Here is a 25,967-nt window from a genome sequence, read left to right on the forward strand (position 1 = left end):
GTTCACCAGCACTTGCACAAGCCCCTTTTAAACAGGTTGATATGGCACTGTCAGTTACTAATTTAAAGGTTTATATCAGAAAATAACGAGAGAGGTTCCTAAAGATCCCTGTATTTGCTTTAGCTTTTGACTAATGTTTTAAGTTGCTGGAACATAAAAGCACATTGTATTTCTGTACAATCCCAGCTATACCTAACAGGTGTCTCTCAAAAAAACTATTCTGAAAACTGATTAGAGGATGCCAGGGGCTAGAGGCGTGGCAAGGGAGACGCACTACTATGAGACATGAGAGGACTTTCTGGATGAGACAAAATATTTTATATCTTGATGGAGGTGGTAGTTACATGCTTATAAACATTTGCCAAAAACCATAATCTCAGTAAATGATTAACTTTCCTGCATATAAATTATATCTCAATGAAGTTGGCTTTAAAAAGACCATAAATAAAAATAAACTATTCTGATAATCACACAAATGAGCAGCCTGGCAGCCCAGCCTTTATAAACAATGCCATCTGATATGACGGACTAGCCATATAGATAAGGTAGTACCACTAAACAAAAAAGAGCCTAAGAACTCTGTACAAGAGAACTTGAAATTAATTCACTCAATTCATATGGAAAATCTGGCATTCTGTTGAACACTTGAAATCACAAATAAATTCCTTGTATTAATTGGGAATAAAGCCAAGGACCCCTTTTTTTAACATCTTGAGTTCTAAAAGTGGTCAGGTAGTTCTTGACACTGAGCACACACTCACATCATTTGGTTACAACCTCATTAATGCTTTCTGAGGAAAATGCATGCTCCATTGAGTCCTGAGAATGAATATGTTCTTCCCGAGAAATCACATCCCTGAGAGAACAGTTACTAGCCTGGAATTAACACCCGCTAACAAGCTGCAAGTCAAAAGCCAGAGTCACAAGTAAATTTGGTTTATTCCAATAAAATCTAGATAGAGACATGCAGTTTCCCCCCATTTAAAACAGTTAAAATAGCCTCATGTGCATTACTTAGCACCATTTCTCTGCCCTTTTCTCAGATGTCAAAGTCATTTATTTACCTGTTATTATAGTAACTTATTTCAATACATTCATAAATTGTTTATATAACTGACAAATAATATCAAAGGATACAGAATACTTGCAATGCAGCTCAACTGACAAAAAATTTCAAGTTAAGTAATTTTCTAGGAATACATAATTCAAAGATTATTAACTGGGGTGAGGGCATGTGCCGGGGGGTAAGGGAGGCCAGGGGAAGGTCAATGGGGAAAAAAAGGAGACATATGTACTACTATTTGTAATACTTTAAACAATAAAATAAAATTAAAAAAAGATTAAGTGGTATATGCTATAAAAATAAAAGGTGAAGAGTCCTCAGACGTCTGGAATGAAAGTTTGTTTGAAATGAAAATTAAGGCCAAAAATTTGCTATACCAAAGAAAGGTGGGTTTCAAATGTCTAGCTAACAAATCCAACCTAATAAACACATCAAATAAACTGAAATTCACAAGATGAGTCCTGGAAATAAGGTGACTGGGAAGTCCTGGTGTAATCATGCCTTTTTTTTCTCATGATAGGGGGTTGAGACTGAGAAAGATGACACCCTAAAGGACTAGAGGCCAAGAGTGAAAACACATAAAAACACATTCTACCCCACGGCTCTCTACTCAAAACAAAGTCCCATTCATGGCTTCTGTCTCATAGAGAGCTGACAGCTCCCAGAACCTCTCCAAAGAGCCTTCACTTCGTGTCCCCTTCTAACTAATCTTTTTTCCATAATGAATAAGATTCTTTCCATGAAATATGGCTGCTTTTGTCCCTACAGGTGTTACTTGTGAGGGACTCTAAGGAGAAATAACTGGAGGAGGAAAGGGAAGACTGGCCACTGTAGGCTTCCTGTTGCTGAGCAGCCAGGCTCTTGTGGCAGAAATTGGTTTCTTCTTGTTTTGATTCTATGGTGTGATTTGTCATAACAGGTACAGAAACCTACACCAAGCTTAGTAAGAAATGCAAGGAATTTTATCAAGTGGAACCTACTTTCACAAACACATGTTGGATATAAAACTCTCTAATATAGAACTTGTAACATGGTATAACCTTATGGATGACAATTTGGAAATATATGCCTGACATTAATAGAAATCTCAATACATATTTAATGAATTAACAGACCATTCAAATGGGCTTTCTTCTTGACCTGGTAATTCTACCTGTAGAATACATCTTAAGGGAGAATCATACTAGTTCAAAAAGATGTAAAGTAATCAACAGAAAGCATATAAATTTAAAAAAGGATTAGTGACATTGCAGTAGAATAGTGGTAATGAAATATTAGATTCTCAGTAAAAATGAGAACAATCTTTGTGATAACTATTAAAAAAACCTCAATATATTTTTAGATTAACAAAGAAAACATGATCCTATTTTAAGTATATATTTTGTAGTTCCCATCATTCTTTTTTTTTTTTTTAAATATATTTTATTGATTTTTCACAGAGCGGAAGGGAGAGGGATGGAGAGTTAGAAACATCAATGAGAGAGGAACATCAATCAGCTGCCTCCTGTGCCCTCAACCAAGGTACATGCTCTTGGCCGGAATCAAACCTGGGACCTTTCAGTTCGCAGGCCGACGCTCCACCCACTGAGCCAAACCAGTTAGGGCGTTCCCATCATTCTTTCCCTAAAACCCTTGGGGCCAGGTTGTTTTGAGAATTTATAACTTTTCAGAGTTTAGAAAGCGACAATATATTTACCATATATTTTCTAAATCTCCAGTGGTATTTCAGGTGCTACCACATGTTTGGTCAAAGAAATAGATAAAATATTCACATTAAATAGAATCATAAAGACTAAAAATAGCCACACATCAATTCTAGTCAAGTTTTCCCATCAAGTGAGTTTGCATCAAACTTAGAAAAGTATTTTTCATTTTTAGTGCTTTCTGGATTTTGAAATTGTAAGTTGGGGGGGGAATTGGAAAAATACATACCAAAATGTTAATGGTTATTATGAGAACACATAGCATCTAAATCTTGTCATATTGCAAAATTTACCACTCTACTAACTCGCCCAAATTTTACTGAATTGCAATTTGCTGTGAAGCCTCTAGTTTATACAGTATTAAAGGTTACTACAAAACAACCACAAACTGTATTTCTGCACCATGGGCATCTTTTAAAAGATATCATGCTATTCCTTCTTACAAAGGAGAATGCCCACCTGATTTTTATACCAGAACAACTGTGCCTCTCATAATCAACTGTCCATTCTTATGTCACAGACAGTGGATCAAGATTTCACCTGCTTTTGTGTCAGATGCCAGAGAACCTAGGGCTATATTTGTGACTCATTCTCAGAATACATTATAGCTAAATTATCAAACTATTTTTAGCCTTATCCCTGGCTTCACCATTTCCCTCATTCTTGGCTTTCTTCTTCTATTTCATCACACCTGAAGTACCCCTTTTATAAATAAGACAGAACATAAATATCATTTTATATTATTAAAGCTTAGTTCTTACTTTTCTGCATTGTTCTTATTATTACCTGACATGTAACTTACTCACTTATATATCTGTGGCCTGTCTCCCCAACGTATCACACTAGAATGCAAGCTCCAGGAGGATTAAGACTTTGCTCCCTGCTGTATCCTTAGTTCTAGGATAATATCTGCATCTACATTAATAACGCTTCTTGCAAAATGGAATGATCATGAAAACAGACCATTTATATCTTATGCCAGATTGTTACATAACAGAACTTTTAAGTGAAAAACTTATCTTCAGTCTACATGGCCTTTGACATTTTCACATATGTCTACAAAAGATCAAATGTGCTCTTAGAGGGATTCCAATATTTAGGACTTTTCTACAAACCTACATGAATGACTAATTGGCTCAATCCTGTAACATATTACCTATGTAAATCCTCTGAAACACAGAAAAGACACCAGGAACAAAGACAATGATCAAATTTATGACAGAAAAAAATCTGCAAATAGCAAATATCCCATAATAAAGAAATGTTTAAACAAATAATATTACATCCATATCATGTTACTCAAACAACCATTAAATATTATTTATGAAGCTTTTAACACATGGGAAAACATTCATGACACAATGAAGAAAATCAGAGGGTAAAATTGGATAAATAAAACATATATAAATATTAATCATCTGTCTCAGAAATATGCAACTTACATTTTTATTTCTTTTTCTTCTGTGTTTTCCAAATTTTGTATAATCAACACATATTTTACAACCAAAGAAGAATTTGTGACCAGAAATCACAAAACTCTTTATATTATTAAAATCTAAAAAAAGTTCTGTTAATTTAATATAGGAAAATAAACATCTTATTTACAACATAAAATAGCAAAGCACTAGTAAGTTAAAGACATACAGTACCTTCACTGCTACATGAAGCTTTGCTGTTTTCTTGGATGGTCCTGAGGCTTCGTATGTTGTACCATCCACATCTACAGACATTGTGAAGACTGGGGCATGGACAGGGCCAGACTGAGATAAGAGCTTATACTGAAGCCCAGGCCTGATCTGATTTAGCCTCATTAGCGCATTCATAAGATCTATTGCTTTACTATCCAGAACTGTTAAAAAAAAAAAAGAGAGAGAGATCAGATATTAAACCATTTTGCTTTAATCTATGCATCTGTAGGTTCCTAGTGATCACTATAAATTCATCAGATTTTTTAAAAGAAGAATTTAAAAAAAAACATACAAATAACTTCATATAATAATAAAATTACTCCTTAAATTATTATGCTAACATCACTGTAAAAATAATATGCACTACTACAGCTATACATTAATTTTCGTTTGGCAAAATTAACATACCCTAAACCAGTGATTTTCAACCAGTGTGCCACAAGAATTTTTAAAACATACAATACCTAACTATTTAATCAGGGGCATTGACCTGTTTTTCCCTTAGATTGTCAAATAGAAAAACAACAGCCAACACAATAGCTGTCCAGTGTGAATGAATAAAAGTTATCCCCTTTTTTTGGTCATATCAGGAAATATATATCTTTTGGTGTGCTGCAAAATTTTAGTAATTATTTATGTGTGCCATGAGATGAAAAAGGTTGAAAATTGCTGTTCAAAGCAATGAAGCTTGGAAACAAAAGAAGTTATTTAATCATCAATTTCTCAGTGAAGATCTATTCTAAAAACCCCAATTCAAATCAATCAAATTCTTCACTATGAAAATTTTCGTTTCCTGAGACTATGAGTCTTTTCTAGTCAACATCTACAAGAATAAAGATTTTACATACTTTTCCTTAAGTTCCGTTTCATCTTCTTATTGGGATCTTTATCATCTCCTAACCCATCTTCAAATGGCCTTTTCAAAGCTGAAGATCCAGCACCTAAACAATTACAAGAGATTCATTATCAGTCAAAACAATGATTCTATTTTCTCTACCAAATGTATATACTATGTTCAGAAAGGAAAACCTTAGGAATCACAAAGACCATAGTACTCTTTCATTGAACAATTAAATTACTGTATTTACCATTTTGTAATAGCAAAAACTTTTAAAGTAAATCTTTATGAAACAATTTATCCCTTTTTATAAATATTTATTTTCCCATTCATTCATATATACAAATACAAACACCTATGTATATATTCACATCTGTTTATGCATGGACAGAAATAGGTCTGGGAAGATATATATCAAAATGTTAAAGGTAGTGTTCTCTGATATTAGGATTTATTTTTACTTATGTCTTTTCAAGTATTTCTATAACTTTTCATTACTTTATATAAATTTTTAAAGCTCACATGTTAAATCTTAAGCTTTTGAAAATCTGATTATTTCTCACATTACAAAATATTCTTCTGTCTGTTGAGTCAAACCCTACTTAAGATTTTATTTACAGTTCATCTTTTCCATGAAGTTTTCTTCAGCTTTTTTCTCATCTCAACTTTCTAAGAGTTTCTATGGTATCAGAAATATAAAGCGTCCCATGTGGTAGTGTGTCATTGGCTATTTCACATGTTTTCTTAGTGCTCTAATGAAGGTCAAAGATATTTTGCCCGTGTCTTGTATCTTTAAAACTATCACAAGACTTAGAAACATCATAGTGGGTATGAACCAAAACTAAATGATATGCAATTTCTTGGGTAAAGCAGCTAGTTTGTAACGCTGTCAGGCAAAAGGCTTTGCTGTCCAGGTTAAAACCAATCAGAGAAAAGCTCATCAACCTCTCCAAGTATTTTAAAGAACTCTGTCTCTTCAACTTAAAAACTGGTTGTGGGCCGAAACCGGTTTGGCTCAGTGGATGGAGCGTCAGCCTGCGGACTGAGGGGTCCCGGGTTCAATTCCGGTCAAGGGCATGTGCCTGGGTTGTGGGCACATCCCCGGTGGGGGATGTGCAGGAGGCGGCTGGTCGATGTTTCTCATCGATGTTTCTGACTCTCTCTATCTCTCTCCCTTCCTCTCTGTAAAAAATTAATAAAATATATTTTTTTAAAAAAATGTTAAAAAAAAACACAAAAAAAAAATGGTTGTGGGTTTTTCCTAAAGGGAAGTTATACTCAAGAGATTCTGCCACAAGATTTCCAGATACTTCTAATGAGACCTTGTAAGTATACTAACATTAACTACATATTCTTTAATCATCAAGATTTGTTGTCTCTTGGGGCAAACACTGACTTTACACTTGCTTGAGTCAATGCTTACTGCTCAGGTCTATAAATCTTGATGTTCTCTTCTACAGAAGGCACTGTCTGCTTATCTGCTTAGTACTGTATTTCATCTGCATTATATAAAACCCTATGTGCCACTGTGGACTCAAGGGTCCCGGGTTCGATTCTGGTCAAGGGCATGTACCTTGGCTGCGGGCACATCCCCAGTGGGGGGTGTGCAGGAGGCAGCTGATCGATGTTTCTCTCTCATCGATGTTTCTAACTCTCTATCCCTCTCCCTTCCTCTCTGTAAAAAAATCAATAAAATATATTTTTAAAAAAACCTATGTGCCAGTCTCCCGGAATGTCCCCTCTTTAAGAGAGAAAAGTTCAAAGGGCACAGTCTACTCAATCACTCAACTGTTCACTAAGTTACATTAAAACCTGCTACCTGATTGTGCAGAAATCACAAATGCTTAAAAGCATAGATCTCATCTCTAAATCCTCTGGCTATGAAGTTCCATGGATTAAGCTTCCTTCTCCCGTCCCAGCCCTTGTAGAACAGCTGTAAATCTGGGGCTAACCATAATAGTAATAGGGGTGGGGGAGGGGGTAGAAATGGGCTTGTTTTATAAAAATGCACGTCATTTTCAATCTATATAATATCTAGAAATGAGAAGTGATCATTTGAGAGGCAATAATTTTTAAAAATAATATGAGAGTGCTTACTATATGCCTGGCACTGTTTTTAATATCTTACATGTATTAATTTATTTAATCATCACTCTTTAAAGCATGTACTTCTATCATCCTCATTATAATTTCATGTATGTATTCATTCAGTAACAAATATTAACTGAGAATTTTCTATGTGCAGGATAATTTTAGATGCTGGACAAGAGAACAAAACAATGTCTCAAAGAGTTTATGCAAAAAATAAAAAGTTTATGCAAGGTGGTGGAAAGGAATTACAGCATGTCCTATAGTTTTGAACACAATGAAAAAAAAATAAGAGGCTTAAAGGGGAGGAGGTGTTGCTGTTTTGTTTGTAGTGCTCATCAGAAAGATCAAAGAGGTATTGCTGATAGGTGTGACCTTTTGATGAAGACTTAAGGAAAATAAGAATGAGCTATTCACTATTAGGGAATGAGCCCCAAGCAAGGAAAACAGCCCAGTACAAAGGGCAGGAACATGCTAGGAAATAGCATAAAGGCCTGAGTGGTTGGAATTACCCGACCCAGGAGGAGAGGAAAGCAGAAGATGAGGAGAGGCAGTAGTTCTGAACCCAGCTGCCACTAATTCATCAGAAGAACTTTTACAAAATATTGAAAAGTTCCACTTCCAGTATAAGAAAGTAAGTAAGTTGAAAAAGCCTTCCTGATGTAATTAGAAAAACTGGACAAAATGTAGAATAAAATATGCTCCCAGACAGTGAAGACTATGGAGTGAGTTAGGTCTGGGAGAGGAAGGGAGCCCTGCCTTAGGGCCACATTTCCCCTAGGGCAGTGGTCGGCAAACAGTACAACGACTGAAATTTCTTTTGAGAGCCAAATTTTTTAAACTTAAACTATATAGGTAGGTACACTGTTATTAACTTAATTAGGGTACTCCTAAGCTAGCCTTTGCTAGAAACGTCCTCAATCTGATTGAGGTACGTTCGCTGAGGTCAACTCCTTCCAAATCTCCCATCCACACTCGTCTTGTATACTTGTTTCTTCTATTAAATTGATGACAAAAATACCTGTAGGATCTGCAGCTGGTTGGAAAAATACAGGTAAATTTATGCTTCGAGTAGGTACTTTTGTCACCCACGCACAATTTGCGGTCGCAACTAGCACTAACCACTGCACTGAGACTGCTGACTGACTGGCTCACTCAACTCATGCATGAATCGCGCGCGCCTCCCCCGCGCTGCGTATCCTGCGGCCCGCCTGCGCCTGCGCCCCGTCTCCTGTCGCCTGACAGACCGACAACCCCCACTTCTTCTAAAGCTACTTCTTCAAAATAGACTCGCCCAGGCCGATAACCGACTTCTGCGCATGGGCCACGAAGTTTCAATCGCGCACGCACATGGTATTTTGTGGAAGAGCCACACTCAAGGGGCCAAAGAGCCGAATGTGGCTCGCGAGCCGTGGTTTGCCGACCACTGCTCTAGGGGCATCTTCCAAGTCCAGAAACAGCCAGTAAGGATTCTGAGGGCAAAAACTGAAGTGAGGACCGCCAAGGGAAGTCCTGTTGAATCTCCCCCCACTGTGGATCTCATGAGGACTGAAGCCTAACTTCAAGTCACCTTCTTCCCTGATTACATTAAAATGACCCAGGATTGCCAAAGTCACTCACCATCTCCCAGAAACAGGTATAAATCTGCCCTGCGGAAAGATAGTATTACTCTAGCCTTTAAATTCTCCACAATTTTTTCATCTTAAGTCTCCAGCATTCACAATGACCAGGTACATAAGAAGACAAGATATTATGATCAAAAATCAAGGAAGGAGCAGACAACAGAAACAGAGCCAAAAGAGACCCAGATGATGGAGCTTTCAAAAAACAAACTTTATTAAAAAGAATAATCAGAATGCTAAAGAAATTTAAAAGTAAAAAATAAAAACTAGAAGAATTTCTGGAAGAAAATCTAAAACTATAAAAGATCCAAAATTATAAAAATGTAAAATATAATATAAATTAAGAACTAATAGACCTACAAGTGGAACTAGACAATCCACAACAGAGGGAAACGGACATACTCTTCCAGTAATCAGAAGAACAAGTAAACAAAACTATAGTATAGGTGTACAAGATCTGAACAGCACAACGAACAAATGTACTGCAAAATGTTCATAAAGAACATGCGGACCAACAACTGCAAAATGTACATAATTTTTCAGACAGAATCACTTACAAAAACTGACTAAGTACTGGAACATAAAACAAGTCTCAAAAAAAAATATCAAAGGATAGAAATCAAACAAAACATGTTCTCAGATTATAGTAGAATAAGTGGGAACTCAAATATAAAGTGGTAACTAAAAAATCTTTTCCTGTCTGGAAATTAAGCAATGACAACAAAGAATAAAGAATATTCTTTATTCTTATAGATGTTAAATGTTTTGAGTGTAGACTCAGTAACCAGGAGGTCATGGTTCGATTCCCGTTCAGGCAGGGCACATGCGTTGTGGCCTCGATCCCGAGTAGGGGGGCGTGTAGGGAAGACCGTCTATCAATGATTCTCTCTCCTCATTGATGTTTTTATCTCTCTCTCCCTCTCCCTTATTCTCTGAAATCAATAAAAATGTATTAAATAGCCCTAGCTGGTTTTGCTCAGTGTATAGAGCATCAGCCTGTGGACTGAAGAGTCCCAGGTTCGATTCCAGGTGGGTGTGTGGGAGGCAACCAGTGATGTGTCTCTCTCACATCAATGTTTCTCTCTCTGTCTCTTCCCCTCCCTTCTACTCTGTCTAAAAATCAACAGAAAAAATATCCTCAGGTGAAGAGTAAACAAAAAAAATAAATAAATTTATATGTATGTGTGTGTGTGTGTATTAAATAGCTCATGTGTCAAAGAACTGATAATAAGGGAAAATAAAAGATAGTTTTGCCGAAACCGGTTTGGCTCAGTGGATAGAGCGTCGGCCTGCGGACTGAGGGGTCCCGGGTTCGATTCCGGTCAAGGGCATGTACCAGGGTTGTGGGCACATCCCCAGTGGGAGATGTGCGGGAGGCAGCTGATCGATGCTTCTCTCTCATCGATGTTTCTAACTCTCTATCTCTCTCCCTTTCTCTCTGTAAAAAATCAATAAAAATATATTTAAAAAAAAAAAAAAAGATAGTTTTAACCTAGTGATAATAAAGATACTAATGTCAAAAGCATATACTAGGGACTCTTTCCCCCTCCCCACGTGAGAGTCTGTGCTGTGAGATTCTTTCCCCTTCCCCACGTGGGAGTCTGTACTTGTTCTTTAATAAATTTCCACCTTGGCTATACCATCCCCCCCCCCCCCCCGCAAAAAAAGTGTGTACTATACACATAAATCTAGGCTTAAAGGAAAAATAGCAAGTTACACCCAAAGAAGGTAAATTTATAAAACTATTTTAAAATTTAGATGAAATGGATAAATTCGTAGAAAAAAACAATTTACCAAACCTCTCACGAGAGGATGACAGTCTCATACCTATTTAGTAAAGTTGATCCATAATTTAAAACCCTCCCACAAAGAAAACCAAGTGCTCAAATGGCTTCAATAATAAATTCTTGTAAGCATTTAAGGAAAAAATAACATCAATCTTATGCAAACTCCTACAAGGAAAAAAAAAGGAAGGGACAATCTCCAACTCACTTTATGAGACCAACATAATCTTAGAGGCAAAACATTACAACAAAGGAAAACTGCTGGCCAATTTAACACACAAACAGGATTTGCTTACAAAACCTATGCAAGACTGCTCATACCAACTTTATTTGTGATAACCAAAACTGGAAACAAACAAATTCCCTACAACAGATGCACAGTTAAACAAAGTCTGGCTCATCCAATGCCACAGAATACTACTCAGCAATAAATCTAATGACACGTACAACAACTTGGACAGGCCATAAGGACATTACACTGGGGATGGGAGGGGACTAGACAATCCAAAACAGAGGGAAACTGACATACTCTTCAGTAATTAGAAGGACAAGTAAACAAAAAAGGGGAGATCTCAAAAGATCACATACTGTATAACTCCTTGAAGTGACAAAAATATAGAGGAAAGTCAGTGGTTTCCAGGGTTTAGGGATGATTAAGAAGCAGCGGGTGTGACTATAAAGGGGCAGTACGTGGAAGATGGAATAGTTCTGTATCTTGATTGTGAAGGTGGTTTCACAAATCTACACATGTAATAAAATGGCATAAAATATATACATACACATGGTACCAATGTCAAGTTCTTGCTTTTGATATTGTACAGCAAGCATGTCAAACTCATGGCTGACGAGGCATGCAGCCCACTTGTCACGAGTTTGACATGCTTGTTGTACAGTTCTAGAATATAAGATGTAACTAATAGGAGAAATTGACTAAAGGGTACATGGGAACTCTCCGTGCTAACTAGGCAACTTCCTTTGAGTCTGATTTTAAGAGGAAAAATTAAGGGAAAAAAGAATTATTGCTTGTTGAGAACAGACAAATGGGGCAAGGTCAGAAGCAGAAAGACCAAGATAGAGAAGTTACTACAATAACCCAGTTGAGAGATGATGGCAGCTTAGGCCAGGAAGGCAATAGTGAAGAAGTTAAAGAAATAGCTGAATGCTGGAGATACTTTGAATATAAAACAGACAGGATTTGTTGATGATTTGGATATGGAGGGAAAAAAGAGAGGATTCAAGGATAAAGGTTTCTGCCTGAGCACATAGACGGATAGAGTTTCCAGTGACTGGAAAGAGCAGATCAGGGGTAGCATAAGGACAGATTTTTGGATTTTAGACATCTTAAGTTTGAGATGGCTGTTAGACATCTGGGTGGAAAACTGAGGAAACTGGGTCTGAGGTCAAGGGCTGGTAGTCTGGTAGGGAATAACTGGTGTTAAACATCCTACCTTCTAGTATAACAGGAGATAAGGGGGGGGGGGATATTTTTTGGGCATAATGAGGAGAGTAAGTGGATTCATATTTGAGTCTGCTGTATTCGAGGAACTGAGTCAGGCATCTTAATCTGTCCATAGCCAATAAAGCAGGGTAACATCCCTAGGACAAAAGCAAACTCATTGCTCAAGACCTAAAGCTAGTAAAGAGTGGGGCTATGACTAGAACCCAGGCAATACTGACCCCAAAATCTATGCTCTTTCCACTGAAACAGACTAGTACAAACGGAAGATACTCCTGGATTTTTCAATATACTTTTCCTTTATATTTGTTTTCTCTTTCTTGGTTATATAACAGTTCCAAGTACAGCGATAACATCATCTCCTAGTTTATGGCTTACCTCTTCTCTTAGACCAGAGATTCTCAAAGTATGGTCCCTACATCTATGCAGTAATGGAATCTGGCCAACATAGTCAACTGAGTTCATCACTAATAAGAGTAAATAATAGCAAGCTGATGTCATTGATGGGACAGAAAAGCAGAAAGTCAGGGGGGGAAAGCAATAAAAATCCTTATGCATGACTTGGATTAACAATTTGTTTAAATTAGGGTATAATTGAGACAACATTATATTAGGTTCAGGTGTTCAATATAATAATTCCACATTTGTCTATACTGTGAAATGATCCCACAATAAGTCTAGTTAACATCAACAATTATTAAATTCCCTCACCTCTAATAAGAGATGCACCCCATAATCATCTCTACCACTGCCCATGCCCAACACCAATAAAAACACTTTTATACTCACCTTCTTTATCAGTAACTGACCAGGAGTATTTTTGAAAAGGCTTACTAGACGGAAGGGGGTCCATCTCCAGCACTTTATAAATCTGGCCAAAGGCTGACAGTCTCAGTGCATGCTGAAGAACAAAAGATTATAGTTATTCACATTTCAACAGCCATTTATAAAGCCCTTTTATAAAGCCATAGAACATCTAGCTAAAAAGACTATTCATTTAACACTAAAGTGATGATGGAAACGTTCCCTTAACAATAGGCAAGAAAATAGTGTTTAAATAGAAAAACTCAGAAACTAAAGTGATGATATCCCTCTAATAGATCACAGTGATGTGCCCCATCTTCTACCTGGGCACTATGGGTAATATCTTCTTTTTGCTGGATGGTCATATAGCTCAGAGCATCTGTTGGGTCTCGCTCACAAGGATCATGAAGACCAGGACCCCCTTTGGCAAAGGCAAAAGAAAGACACAAGTACCACTTAGAACTGAGTTTAGAATTCAATAAACCAACAGAGAAAAAGGGAACCGGGGGGGGGGGGGGGGGGAGAAACTGAGAAACTACATCTGCTTAATTAAATGGAGTACAAAGGACACTCTCATTTTCAATATGTTAGCACCTAAATGTCCTCATTTTACTGGAAGTCACATATATCTAAGGTCAACATTTGGTCTTACTCTGAGAATTTAGACACAGCATGATAAATCATCCCAAATCTTTAAAGGGATTACATATAGAAAATAAAACCAAATTTAATGTTTCCAAATTAAACACCAGAGTGGAAACAGAGTGAACTTAATACATTTTAACCAAACATCTGCATTTTCAAATTCAGAGCTCAAGGTAAAGCAAATTCATAGCAGACACAGTATCTTATTAGTACCATTTATGTTAGTATATATAAAACATAAATTACATTTATTGAAACAGAGTTTTATATTTCAACATACAGATATCCTACTTTCCTATTTGCTAAAATTCCAAGTAAAACAACTCCTACATATCACTTTCTGGTGCAGAGGATAAATTTAATAAGGATTTAGAAAAATAAACCAAAATGTGATTTTTCTGATTCTTCTGCCTCCAGAGTTTGAAACCCTTACCAGGAAGTAGTATTCCAGATGCCAAACACTCCATTACTCGTCTCAAGGCCTCCCCAGCGCCCAAAGGTCTATTACAAGTACCTATAGACTTTTCACATATAAGCTCTAGTGGCTAGAAGATATTAAATTACAAATTAGTACATGCATCAAGTGTTAAAAGGATTCCAGTTAAATGTGAGCTGACATTTCTATCTACAATGAAGGCCAAAACCATGAAAGTCCATTTATGATTTAGGACTCAATTAACTTTTCCCCTTTGTTTATTAACCTTTAACCCAGCTAGTGTTTTTAAATCTACCATTTTTGAGATAATATATTCAGAAGACATTTTGTTATAAAACTTGAGTTACCCTGAAAAGATCACTTAAGAAATTGTGGTCACTTAACTGACTTAATAAAAATATAACAAGCCTTCATATAAGTTAGTAATAGCTAATAACTAATCAATATTCAAACCCAACCCTATCTCCCACATAACCTAGGGAACACTAAAACCACAATAAGACTTCATTTCAGACAGCCTGCCTCAAGTACTACAATTAGAATAAATGAAGGACCAAATCTCTATATTTAATAAATTAAAAACTGATGATACTATATGAAAGTTATAACTGCTAGACTAATTTAAAATGACCCTTTAATCCGGCCAGTGTTGCTCAGTGGTTGAGTGTTGACCCATGCACCATGAGGTCACAATTTGATTCCTGGTCAGGGCACATGTCTGGTTTGTGGGCTCGATCCCCAATAGGGAGCGTGCAGGAAGCAGCCCATCAATGATTCTCTCTCATCACTGACATTTCTATCTCTCTCTCCCTCTCCCTTCCTCTCTGAAATCTATCTATCTATCTATCTATATATATATATATATATATATATATTTTTTTTTTTTTTTTAAATGGAAGCAGCACTGAAAGAGCAATGTGCCAGTCAAGGAGCTTTCATGGGCAGTAGTGAATAGTGCAGAGCAAAGTGCAGAAAGACATTCACTTCTAAAAGATATAGAGGCTTTTTGTCAAAGAAAAAAATCTCAGGCTCTGTAACATGAATTATGATAAGGTAAAAGAGAGATATACATAAAAACGAATTCATATGAAAAGGTGCATAATTTTTTTCCAAAACAAAAATAGGCAATGCATACCTCAGCTAACTCAGAATATAGCTATTTCATGGTAATATGTAATTTCTACAGGAATTTCTCTGACTTTACTTCAGAATTTGCTTTTTAACTGTATTTAAGTACTTACCCATCCTTTTAATGGTGCCCATGTGGGGACTCTGTTGCACAAATCACGCAGAATACGAAGGACAATGACACACGATTTTAATCCATTTGCCCTTGCCTAAAACAAACAAAGTGATTCCAATATCCTTGTTGAAATCCATTCATTTAAGCACACTGATCATGGATAGGCTCTTTAAAGTGAATACTAATTAGTCAATCACAATCAGTTGTCAAACAAAATTTAAAAAATAAAGTAAAATTATAATTCAGAACGGCAGGTTTAAAAGTAAAGGAAGCATACTATTAAAATTGCTTTTATAGCCTCATGACAACACACCATTCTGGGCCACTAAAGTTTTCACTTTTCTCGCCCATGTTTGTATTTTATAAGCCACCATTTGAAATTCAGAGTGCTAAGCTGAAAAGGATTATATTATAATTAAACATCACCTATATAGTAGAAGCCATACTAGGCATTTTACCTAAATTAACTCATTTACTCTTATGACCCTATAAGGTAGAGTACCCCACGTTATAATTTACACAGAAATCATTAAGTGGCAAGTATGAAACCTATGCAAGGCTATATCAACAGTAAGATAAAAACAAAGAGCCAACCTGAAACCATTTGGCATGTCGAAGAGACGCCAAGGCGTTCAGGCATTTCTGCCTGTCCAATAAGTCTGGAGGATCTTTCATCGCAACCTTTTCTAATGGAAAAATGGGATAGAGAGAGACACATACAATTTGACCAAGGAGTTCCTGTCAAATTACCAAACAATAAAATTTTTTTAAAAGAGCGGCATTTGAGTTAACTAATAAGACTCCCAGAAGATTTCATGATTTGGTTTAGTTGTTGTTTTTTTAAAGTTACATGCACTATGATTACTTAAGTAAAAAGTCATCAGAGCCATTCTGTGCACAAGTAAACAGGAGCACAAAGGCATTCAGTCAGTAAACAAATCAATGATCACTGCTACATACAATCTGGGATCTTATTAAGCACATATAACATCAAAGGGCACAAAATAGGTACATAGCACTTGTTCCTTTGGCTGGGTGCAAACAGTGCAAATCTGGGACTAATAGTAATCATAACTATTTTTTATAGAAGAAATCTTAATCAATTCTTAAGGAAAACTGGGGCTCTTTTATATAATCAATTTGAGATATACTACGAATACACTGCGTATAGCAATTTTATTTTTTTACAACTAAATAAACTTATCCAACAAGATAGCCATTAACAGAAACTTTACCCCATTGATGAAAACTGTTCAAGGGTCACATTGGAGTTCCCTCATTATTTCTTTTCTAAGCCAAAATTATCAAAACTACAAAAATGAAAAACACTGAAATATATTTCAATTCTAAATTATATAAATTTTTTAAAGGCAGCAAAGAATACTATCTAATTACAGCTATTTGACTTGCCTTAACATTTTAAATTTGGATTAGAGGGCCAAAGCAGCAAAATTAAGAATTCAAACATGTGATTAATGAAAAATATCCACACTTGAGAAATCCAAGTTTAAGAGCCAAATATATTCCCTCTAAGCGATTACTGAGTGGGATTTCACTTTTTGAAAACTTGGTGCATTATTTAAATGCAAACAAAAACTACAAATGTTTCTTGGGGAGAAATTTTGTCTAGCCCAATGAAGTCAGATTCACCATTCTCCTTTAAGAACTTTTAGATGTAGGAAAATCCACCAATACTTCTTCCTAGCATTATCATAATAATGAGAATTGGTAGTATGCTGTGTGGGCTAATTGATACAATGTAAATATTTTTAAATAAGAGGCAGATAACTGATAATTTTTGGTTTCCTCATTTACAGGATTCCATTATGACATATATTCTAATTGGTAGCCTGCCATTAACTAAAACTGAAGGCATAATGCCCAGCAGAAAACAAATCTTTCAGAGGAAGAATTGGGGTTTTCTATAGCAGTGGTCACCAACCGGTGGTCCGCGGACCACTGGTGGTCCATGAGGTCTGAAAGGTTGTTGACCGCTATTCTATAGGTTGCAACATTCTAAAGGCTGAAGTGCTACACACTTATTTTCTGACCCGGTGAGCTCTACACCAGATACTTGCATTGATTCACATTAACTTCTGCCAACAAATTCACAACACAGGGCCTCATTTCACTACCCTCTTTTATTAAAAAATTGGTCAGCCTCAAAAAGTATAAATGTGGATTCATTTATAACCATAAGCAAATATACTATGGATTTTCACTTCATAGGTGACCTAGTTCCTGGACTTGCTCAATTTTGTCTTTATAATGACACAAACATACAATTAACTCATTTTAATGTTATGTCGAAATGTTTAACTGTGGTCAATGCAAGCATCTGCATAAAACTCACATACCAGATCAAACAAACTACTATAAATGAATGATTAGAATATCTTAAAAGATAGACATGACAAAGGTTGACTGACTGCTAAGTAATGTAATCCCCAAAGGAGGTATGGGCTGTACTTATTTTTTAAAATCTCAATCTCTAAGAATGAGGCAGGCTTCGATTTAGTCTATCATCTTACAAGTAGGAGTTGGGAAGGGGGACGAGGTAATGCAAGAGAGAAGGGAGGCAGAGGAAGTTTGGATAGGAAAAGAAAAGGCAAACCAAAACCCTTTAAAACTTTCTGGTACTTTCATCCAATGGTCAGAACTTGTAAATAACATCTCATGCTCATTACAAAACATATTTTTAAAGGGCAACAATGGCAAAAATATGACGATAAATTATTTCATCCCCAAAGTCAGATTACAACCACAAACTCTTATTTAAAAAAAACAACAACAGAGGCATCAGCTTGCTACAGACAGTCAACATTTGGAGGCAACAGTTTCCACTAAGACAAGATGGAGGGGCAGGCAGTGAACAGAAGACTTGCACCAGATTCCCATTCACATCACCATCAGAATGGCTATGTTTCTTCCTGCTCTGATAGTCAAAATGTCAAAAGATCCAAAATGTTTCAATATTCATGAGGTGGGACACAGTAGAGGAAATTCATCTAATGTTATCTTCCTTAAAGTTTCTTATTTTAAAACCATGTGAATTCATTCATATGGTAACCAGTACCTGTAAGCCCTGCTTTCCTATTTCCTTTATATATGAATAACATATAGTTTTATATATTTTCATTCATTGAGAAAAATAAATTACTTAATGTGGCAATCATAGAATTGCTGCTGGAAAAACACCACTACTTCTAATAGCAGAACTTCAAGTTTAACATTTTTTAACACACTTCAATATAAGTGTTTCATTTTTGTGGAGAAGCAAAGCTTTTCTGATAAAAGGCAACTTGGAGTCTTTAAATTAGAAACAATGAAACTCTGAGACATTTCATTTTTTCCTACATTGATCAGTAAAACTAATTAAGAAATACAATTGGAATTTTAAAAAAAAAGAAAAAGAAAGAAAGAAAAGAAATAGTATGGGGAATGGGCATGGGGAGTGACAAAAATGCCCCCCAAAACCATAAAAAAACACACACACACACAAAAAAAAACAGCTTGTAAAGATTTATTGCTCAGTAACCTGGCATCAGGGCATGAAGCTACATAAAGCATTCTGAACAATGGAAGCACTGGAAAAGCCTATTGTGCCGAACTTTATTTTGGTTAGAGGTTAGATCAGTGACCAGAAACACACCGTACTACAGGAAATGTTGGTCAGTTTCTCTCAATTCATACATGCATGCTAACTCTCTTCCCATTAACAAAAACACTAGCCTGGACACTGGATAGAGAAAAGCCAGAACATGACTGTAAACAGGAGTCATATGTCTGGAACCTGGGCTCTTCAAAGGTGAAATAATTGAGCTGGGTCGTCATGAAGGCCTCCTTGACAATATGGGTGAAGCTGAGCTACTGAGTAGGTGCCGATAGAATGTTTTGGTTAGCCTGAAAATACGCTAGCAGCCCCTTCTCTCAATTCCTTGAGGCTCTGGGGAGAGCAGACATTATGCTTCAAACCGCTATCCATGCAAAACATCAAGCCACAATAAAGTACACAGGTAAATGCAGCACTAAGGGAGATCAGAGAGACTGTTTTCCTAATTTCTGGTAGAAATGTCACTCGATATAACTTTTTTTTTCAATGCCTTAGTAGACAGTTGGCCACTGGAAAGGTAACGGCTCTAAGTTTGCACCGGATTTTAGATCTAACAACTGGAAAAGGCAGGAAAAGAAAGCCTACAGTATCATTATAATCCCAGGTATGATTTCTGGATTATAAGAATCTAGTACCTTCCCTAGCAGGACGTATGCCAGTGAACGTTTGTCAAGATGCACCGGAAGTTTACACTGGCGCTGATATGTGAAAAGGGACTCTTGGGCAACCTCTCCGTGAGCCCTTAAAAACCTCCCCAATACCAAGGGCAGGGGGTTGCCACACAACTCTGTCGTTTCCCTGTTCACCTGGTTTCAAACAGCATTGTAAATAGAATAAACAGCTGATTTATTACCCTCATAGCAAACAAACTGCTTGTTTAAAATCACAAACACCAAAAGAAGCTGAGGCTGTATGGTGCTCAGAATAACCCAATCAGCTAAGACGCTCCTACACTCATCCTTGACAGCAATGGGAGTGTGGACAGCACAATGGACTTATAAGAGCTGGGTCCAATGTGATACTTTCTCATTTATAAAACAGGGCAATTATCTACCCAAGAGGGCTGTTCTGACGGTTAATATGAGTCATATGAAAAACTGCTAATAAAACAGTAAGTTATTTTATACCCTGACAGAGCTTGAATTCTGACATGCCCAATGTTAATGCTTCTTACATACTAGACCAGCGGTTCTCAAGCTGTGGGTCACGACCCCTTTGGCAGTTGAACGACCCTTTCAGGGGTCGCCTAAGACCATCCTGCATATCAGATATTTACATTATGATTCATAACAGTAGCAACATTACAGTTATGAAGTAGCAACGAAAATAATTTTATGGTTGGGTCACAATATGAGGAACTGTATTTAAAGGGCCAGAAGGTTGAGAACCACTGTACTAGACAGTCCTATTTAATCAAACAATATGCTGGCTACAAAAATTCATCGGACAAATTTTCTTAAATTGCCTACTATGTATTAGGTACCATCTTAGGTGCTAGGGGGACAGGATCGGGGTAGAGAAAAAGATACCTGCCCTCAATGAATCATAAGCTATATAATACGCAAGCCATTAGCACTGTAGCAAGTACAAATTACTGATTCCAATGCTGCACTTCAATGGGGCTTTAGGTTCAGTTCTTCAGACCCATTATGTACACATTATTATCACTGTGAGCTCACGGCAGTTTGAGTAAGTAAGCTTGTGTTATGAATCTTTTTCATAAGCTACCACTATTTACTGAGCAACTACTTTGTGCTGAGTATTGTATAGGTCACATTACATGAACTCTTTCATTAACCTCAAACAACTTTCTGAAGTATTTATTATCCACATTTTTAAATTAAGAAATCTGCCCCAAGGTCACACAGAAATAGTAACTAATGGAATTAAGAATTGAACAACTGATTGCCAGACACCAAGGTCTGTGCTTTTTATTTTAGCAGGAAGCATGTAGTAAAGGGGAAGGGTTATTCTATAGGACCTTCAGGTAAAGGGTTAGAATATGGAAATGTAAGTAGTGACCTGAAATAGGTCAAGAAGTAGACCTAAGGAGGTCAAGTGTAATGCCCTCAGTTGTCCCAGTTTTCCAGTTCTCTCTGCTCTCAACCACACTTTATCCCCCTTTTTAGATTTTACCCAAATATGTACCAGTATATATAGTCTGTTTTGTGGGAAGGGGAGAAGTTGAGATTCTACAGAAAAATACTCTTTGAAATATGTTCCATGTACTTTTAATTTTGAGAAAGAAAACAAGTGCAGATTATTTTTAAAGGGAAAGTTATCAGCCTTAGAAATTCCTGGGACCCTAATAATCTTGTGCTTTCGCCCCCTACAGCCAGGAAGACCTCCATCAGAGGGAGGAGCTGTCTAGTGTAAGGAATCAAGACCTACAGCCTAGGTGTCAAATACTCAGTTATGCCGGATCCTCAAATTTTCCCAGGAATACACAAAACTTCTAGCACACATGAGGAAAAAAAACTGTCTTTGACAAAACCCAGGTTAAACAAAACGAGCAAACTGGAAGAGATAACAAGTGAGTCAAAAGGGCTGGGAGGTTGAGGACAACAGCAAAGCAAACCCTCCTGCCATTCAAAAGAGGAGGAAGTAGCATGTATAAAACATCCGAGCCAAGCTGATTCTTTCACTTTCCCTGATCCCACACCAACTATGTTAACACAAACTAATGGAAGTCAGCCCTTAAAAGGTCTTGGGATCCTTCAGTAACCCAAACATCTTGAACAAACACTGACTCTCCTATTTTACCACAAGTTCCATCCCATAACTAGTCTTCTAGTGAGGATGCAATACAAGAATCTGTTTTCAGTTTCCCCAAACAGAAATTAAAAAAATAAAAACAACAGACTAAGCTTAAGGGTATCACTGAAAACTATGACAAAACCCCATGTAAGAACACAAAACCATGGGAAAAAAGAAGTCTGATGTTGTCTTAATATTTTCAAAGAGGTAATGGAAGGGACGCCTACAGCTACAAGCAAACATACAATTAATATCGTCGTTGGCAACTGCAATCTTGTTCTCATCTCTCTATACTCAAATAATTTTTAAGAATACCTATAATTATAACTCTACTTAAAAATGGTTAGTTTTACACTAGGGGTGTCAAGTAGAACACAGCTTACCAGAATTAACAGAATTATCTTGATACTTCAGAAATCATTTTATAGTTCTACAGTTAATGGTGAACTGAAAAGCTGTTAAAGAAATTAAGCCATTTAAGATTGGTTCTTCAGAGGTGTTAGAGACACTATATATAGCAAAAAAAACCCAGTACATGCATAAACCCAATTATAGATTGGATGCACTTTAAATTTAAACTATAACTCATAAATGTATCTAGTTTAGATTGTTGGGTTTGTATAGCTGATTTTAGTTACCCCAAAAGCTTTTTAAAAGGAGTCTATCACATGTCTGCCAAAACTCAAAGTTCTAACATGACTGGTAAATGTCTTTGTCTACCTTTATCGTCAACTTGAAATTAATTAAGAAACTGACCAATATTTCTTACTGCACTGGCATTTCAGGTAGGGGAGTAAGCAATGGGACTTGTTAAATGTCTAGTGATGAAAAGGAGCAATAGAAAGTCTCCATTGGCCCAGACAGGCTGGACTGCCTCTAAATTGTCATGACAGAGAGAGGGCGGTTGGTCAAAGGTCTGACACAGGAGAAATATCACAGGTCAAGTTTGTAGGGACAGAACTGAGAGGCGGAAACAAGCTAACTTGACAGAATAAAAACACCAGAAAAAGAAGTTCGGCTCCATCATTACTTCTCAAAACTGAATAGGTTTCTCACTCTACTTTTACAAGGATGACGCTGCCATACAGGAATTTTTTTTAACTTCAGAAGAAAGTTAGTTTAAGGCATGATTCCCACATACATCATAATCAAAATGTTAACAGGATCACAAACCTCCTAGGAAAAAAACTTACTAAAGGTTAATTTTAAAAATTCAATCCCCCAATTTATATCTTACATTATAAAACATATTTACATATGGACAATTAGGTAAAGCATAAATCTTATAAGGTTATATATAGTTAATAGAAGTCAAGAGCAATGTACAAATGAGTAATTTTAACAACTGAATAAATATGAAAATATTGTTTGGTCCACATTTAATCCTAGAGTCAGACCTAATAGCCAACTCTACCGAATAGGCTGAATGACAGCAATAACAATGCAATACCATAACGCCAAAAGAGTATAAAATTAGTTATGACCAACATGGTAAGCACAAGTTTCTCAATTAACATATTTTATATTTCAAATATATACATTTTTGCAAAATAGTGATTTATGTAGAAACAAAGCTGTTTAAAATACTATGAATGGCATAAACAAATGAAGACAGTTATTTCATAAATCTATAAAGCATAGTTAACATAGCACTAAAGAGGTCTTTCATGAACAAAACAAAATAAAAATATATGTGTATGTACCTCCATCCTTTTTCTCCAATTCATCCCTAATTAGAGGGGAAGTAAGTATCACCTTCAAAGTTAGCGTGGGCTCTTTTGTATTCCGAATTATAATAGATGCCTCATCTACACATTGTTCCACTTCATATTTCTCTTCTGTGAGTTTCTGAAAGTCACCAAGATTTCAAAACATACAATTAATTAGATTAAATTTTCAAAAAATGAATGATTGTCCCTTAGTTTCCAAGTGTTATTAACTACTAGTAAGACTGTGTCAAGAGAGTGAATAAAGTCTTTAACTAGTTCTTTAGGGATAACATTTCTCTCTCCTTCCAACTTATCAGCAAATCCTTTCTCCATCCCTCAAAAAGCAACCACAATGTCAACTCTCTATACAATTATAAGCAGTATTTCAATTCATTCTTTGTAATATTTGAATGTAAAATAGCAACAGCATCATTATATTATAAACAGTAAATTACTGGTTTTTTACATTATTACAGAGAACTACTGTAGAAAAATAAATTGCTGGGAATGCTCTCTAAACCAATACTTTTTTTGATAAGACAGCCTAAAAAGGAACTCCTACTTACGAAGGACTTACAAATTTAAGATTATGTAGACTTTTATATACGATTATATAGATTTCTAAAGAGAATCAAGAATGAATAAGAATCTCTACAGTCACTAACCAACAGCAACAACAAAAAATAGTATAAACAAGTAACTTCCCTTCTCTAACTATAGGTCTCAGAGATCATTCCAGTGAGGCCCATCACTATGGGACAAGTTATCTGACACCCACAGGGAAATAAATGTATACTACTTCTTTCAATATACAACTGTATGCAATTTAAGAACCTTCCACAAAATAATCACCAATTAGAATCACATAAGTTGTATTTAATGTATTATCACACACACACACACACACACACACATATATATATACATATTAATTACACAAGGCCTTTCTTGGAGGTCAAAATTTAGTACCTATTATCTGATATAAATAGGTAAATGAAAACACTACTGGGTTTCTGCTCATCATTGCACATTAAAAGAACTCAGAGTCATTTACATAAAAATAGCATTTTATCATTAAACATTTCAAAAAAAGATAGAAAATAGAAAACTCATTATCTACTTTTGAATAGAGGAAGCCAAGGAAGGGAAAGGCCACAGAGTAACTGGAAAAAACAGAACTAGACTATAAAGAAAAAACAGAAAACTGCTCACATTCATTTTGCCACTATAAGAACATTAAAGATGTCCATCAGAGAATGAGTCAAACTAAATTTTTCAATTATTCATGCAGATCACCATAAGACAGATCCAAAGTAATAAGCATATGATGTTAAGTTCTGGACTAGACCAGGGGTGGAGAATGTCCAGCCCGAGGGGCCGTGTAAGGCCTGAGAAATCATTTGGTCAGGCCCTGCCAAGGCATTAGGGGCGAGTTAATTAAATGTTTGACCAAATATAGCAGCTAATTTTTAAGCTGATAATTTTGTATGGCCTGTGGATGATGTTATAACTATCCAAATGGCCTTTGGCAGAAAAAAAGGTTCCCCACCCTTGCATTAGACTAATTATAAGTGATTTCTGGTTTAGGTCTCCCTTCTTGCTCATGTAAGTTTTAAAATCACCTTAGGAAAAAAATATGGAGAGAAAAGGTGTAGTACAACCTCAATTAATTAAGGTACTTAGCTAACTGGAAGTTTTACTACGGTAAGTGCTTAAAATAAGAAAAAGATTTTTAAACTCATAAAAAAATAAGATGATAAGAAATTGGTTTTCAACACAAATACCAAAAAAACAAGGGGGAAGCAGGGAGTAAAAGTAGAAATCATCCTTAAAATGATTTTCTGAAACATTATTAGTAATAGTAATAATAATGTGTGTGTAACTTATATGTATATATTTGGGCACATGTGTGTGAACATGTATACAATCTAATGAGAGGGAAGTACAATTAACATCCCCATTTTATGTGGGTACCTTTACCCAGCACCTATAGTAATGGATCTAACCATCACACAAAGCAGCTGGTTTCACCACTGGATAGCTTCATTGGCTATATTAAATTGAAATGTTTCTCATAATTTTCATTATTGGTCTTCATAGTTCAGGCCTCTTTTAACCTTCTCCAAGAAGCCCTTCACAGACCTAAAGCTATTTGAGTCTTGTTTAGTCTTCTCTTGACTAAAAAGCCCCAATCACTTTAAATCTGAACTGGTTTACACAGCCTGCCCTCTCTCTTGCTCCCCCGCTTGAACACTTGCTAGCTCAAGAAGAGCATTTTAAAACTGTGGTGCCCAGAAATAAAGACACACACACACACCCCTCAGGAAAGGGAAAAAATGCTGTTCACACAGTTGTGGTCTGCACAGAGAAAGCTCTATTAATGCAAACTGAAGCTTGGACCAATCTCCTGTATCTTCAATACCAGAAAAATGTGATAGACTTTCAGAATAAGAACTCTGATTTATTACAGCACTGGTTTCTCAAATCTTTTTCCACCCTAACACATGAGGAATATGAC

General features: G+C 36.2%; 1 protein-coding gene across 5 annotated transcripts in view; it reads right to left on the reverse strand.

The window, feature by feature from the left end:
* Positions 1-25,967, reverse strand: part of STRBP (spermatid perinuclear RNA binding protein) — a 129,121-nt gene that overhangs the window by 20,492 nt on the left and 82,662 nt on the right. For all 5 annotated transcript variants that reach the window (XM_081104116.1, XM_081104117.1, XM_081104113.1 and 2 more), the window contains exons 5-12: positions 23,444-23,588; positions 15,965-16,056; positions 15,369-15,464; positions 14,125-14,236; positions 13,370-13,467; positions 13,032-13,143; positions 5,303-5,395; positions 4,416-4,615 (exon numbers count right to left, since the gene is read on the reverse strand). In XM_081104116.1, the coding sequence (XP_080960242.1) occupies positions 4,416-4,615; positions 5,303-5,395; positions 13,032-13,143; positions 13,370-13,467; positions 14,125-14,236; positions 15,369-15,464; positions 15,965-16,056; positions 23,444-23,588 (948 nt within the window). The remainder of the gene's footprint in view (positions 1-4,415; positions 4,616-5,302; positions 5,396-13,031; positions 13,144-13,369; positions 13,468-14,124; positions 14,237-15,368; positions 15,465-15,964; positions 16,057-23,443; positions 23,589-25,967) is intronic.

This window comes from Myotis nattereri (assembly GCF_964212035.1).
Source record: "Myotis nattereri genome assembly, chromosome: 12".
Classification (NCBI taxonomy): domain Eukaryota; kingdom Metazoa; phylum Chordata; class Mammalia; order Chiroptera; family Vespertilionidae; genus Myotis; species Myotis nattereri.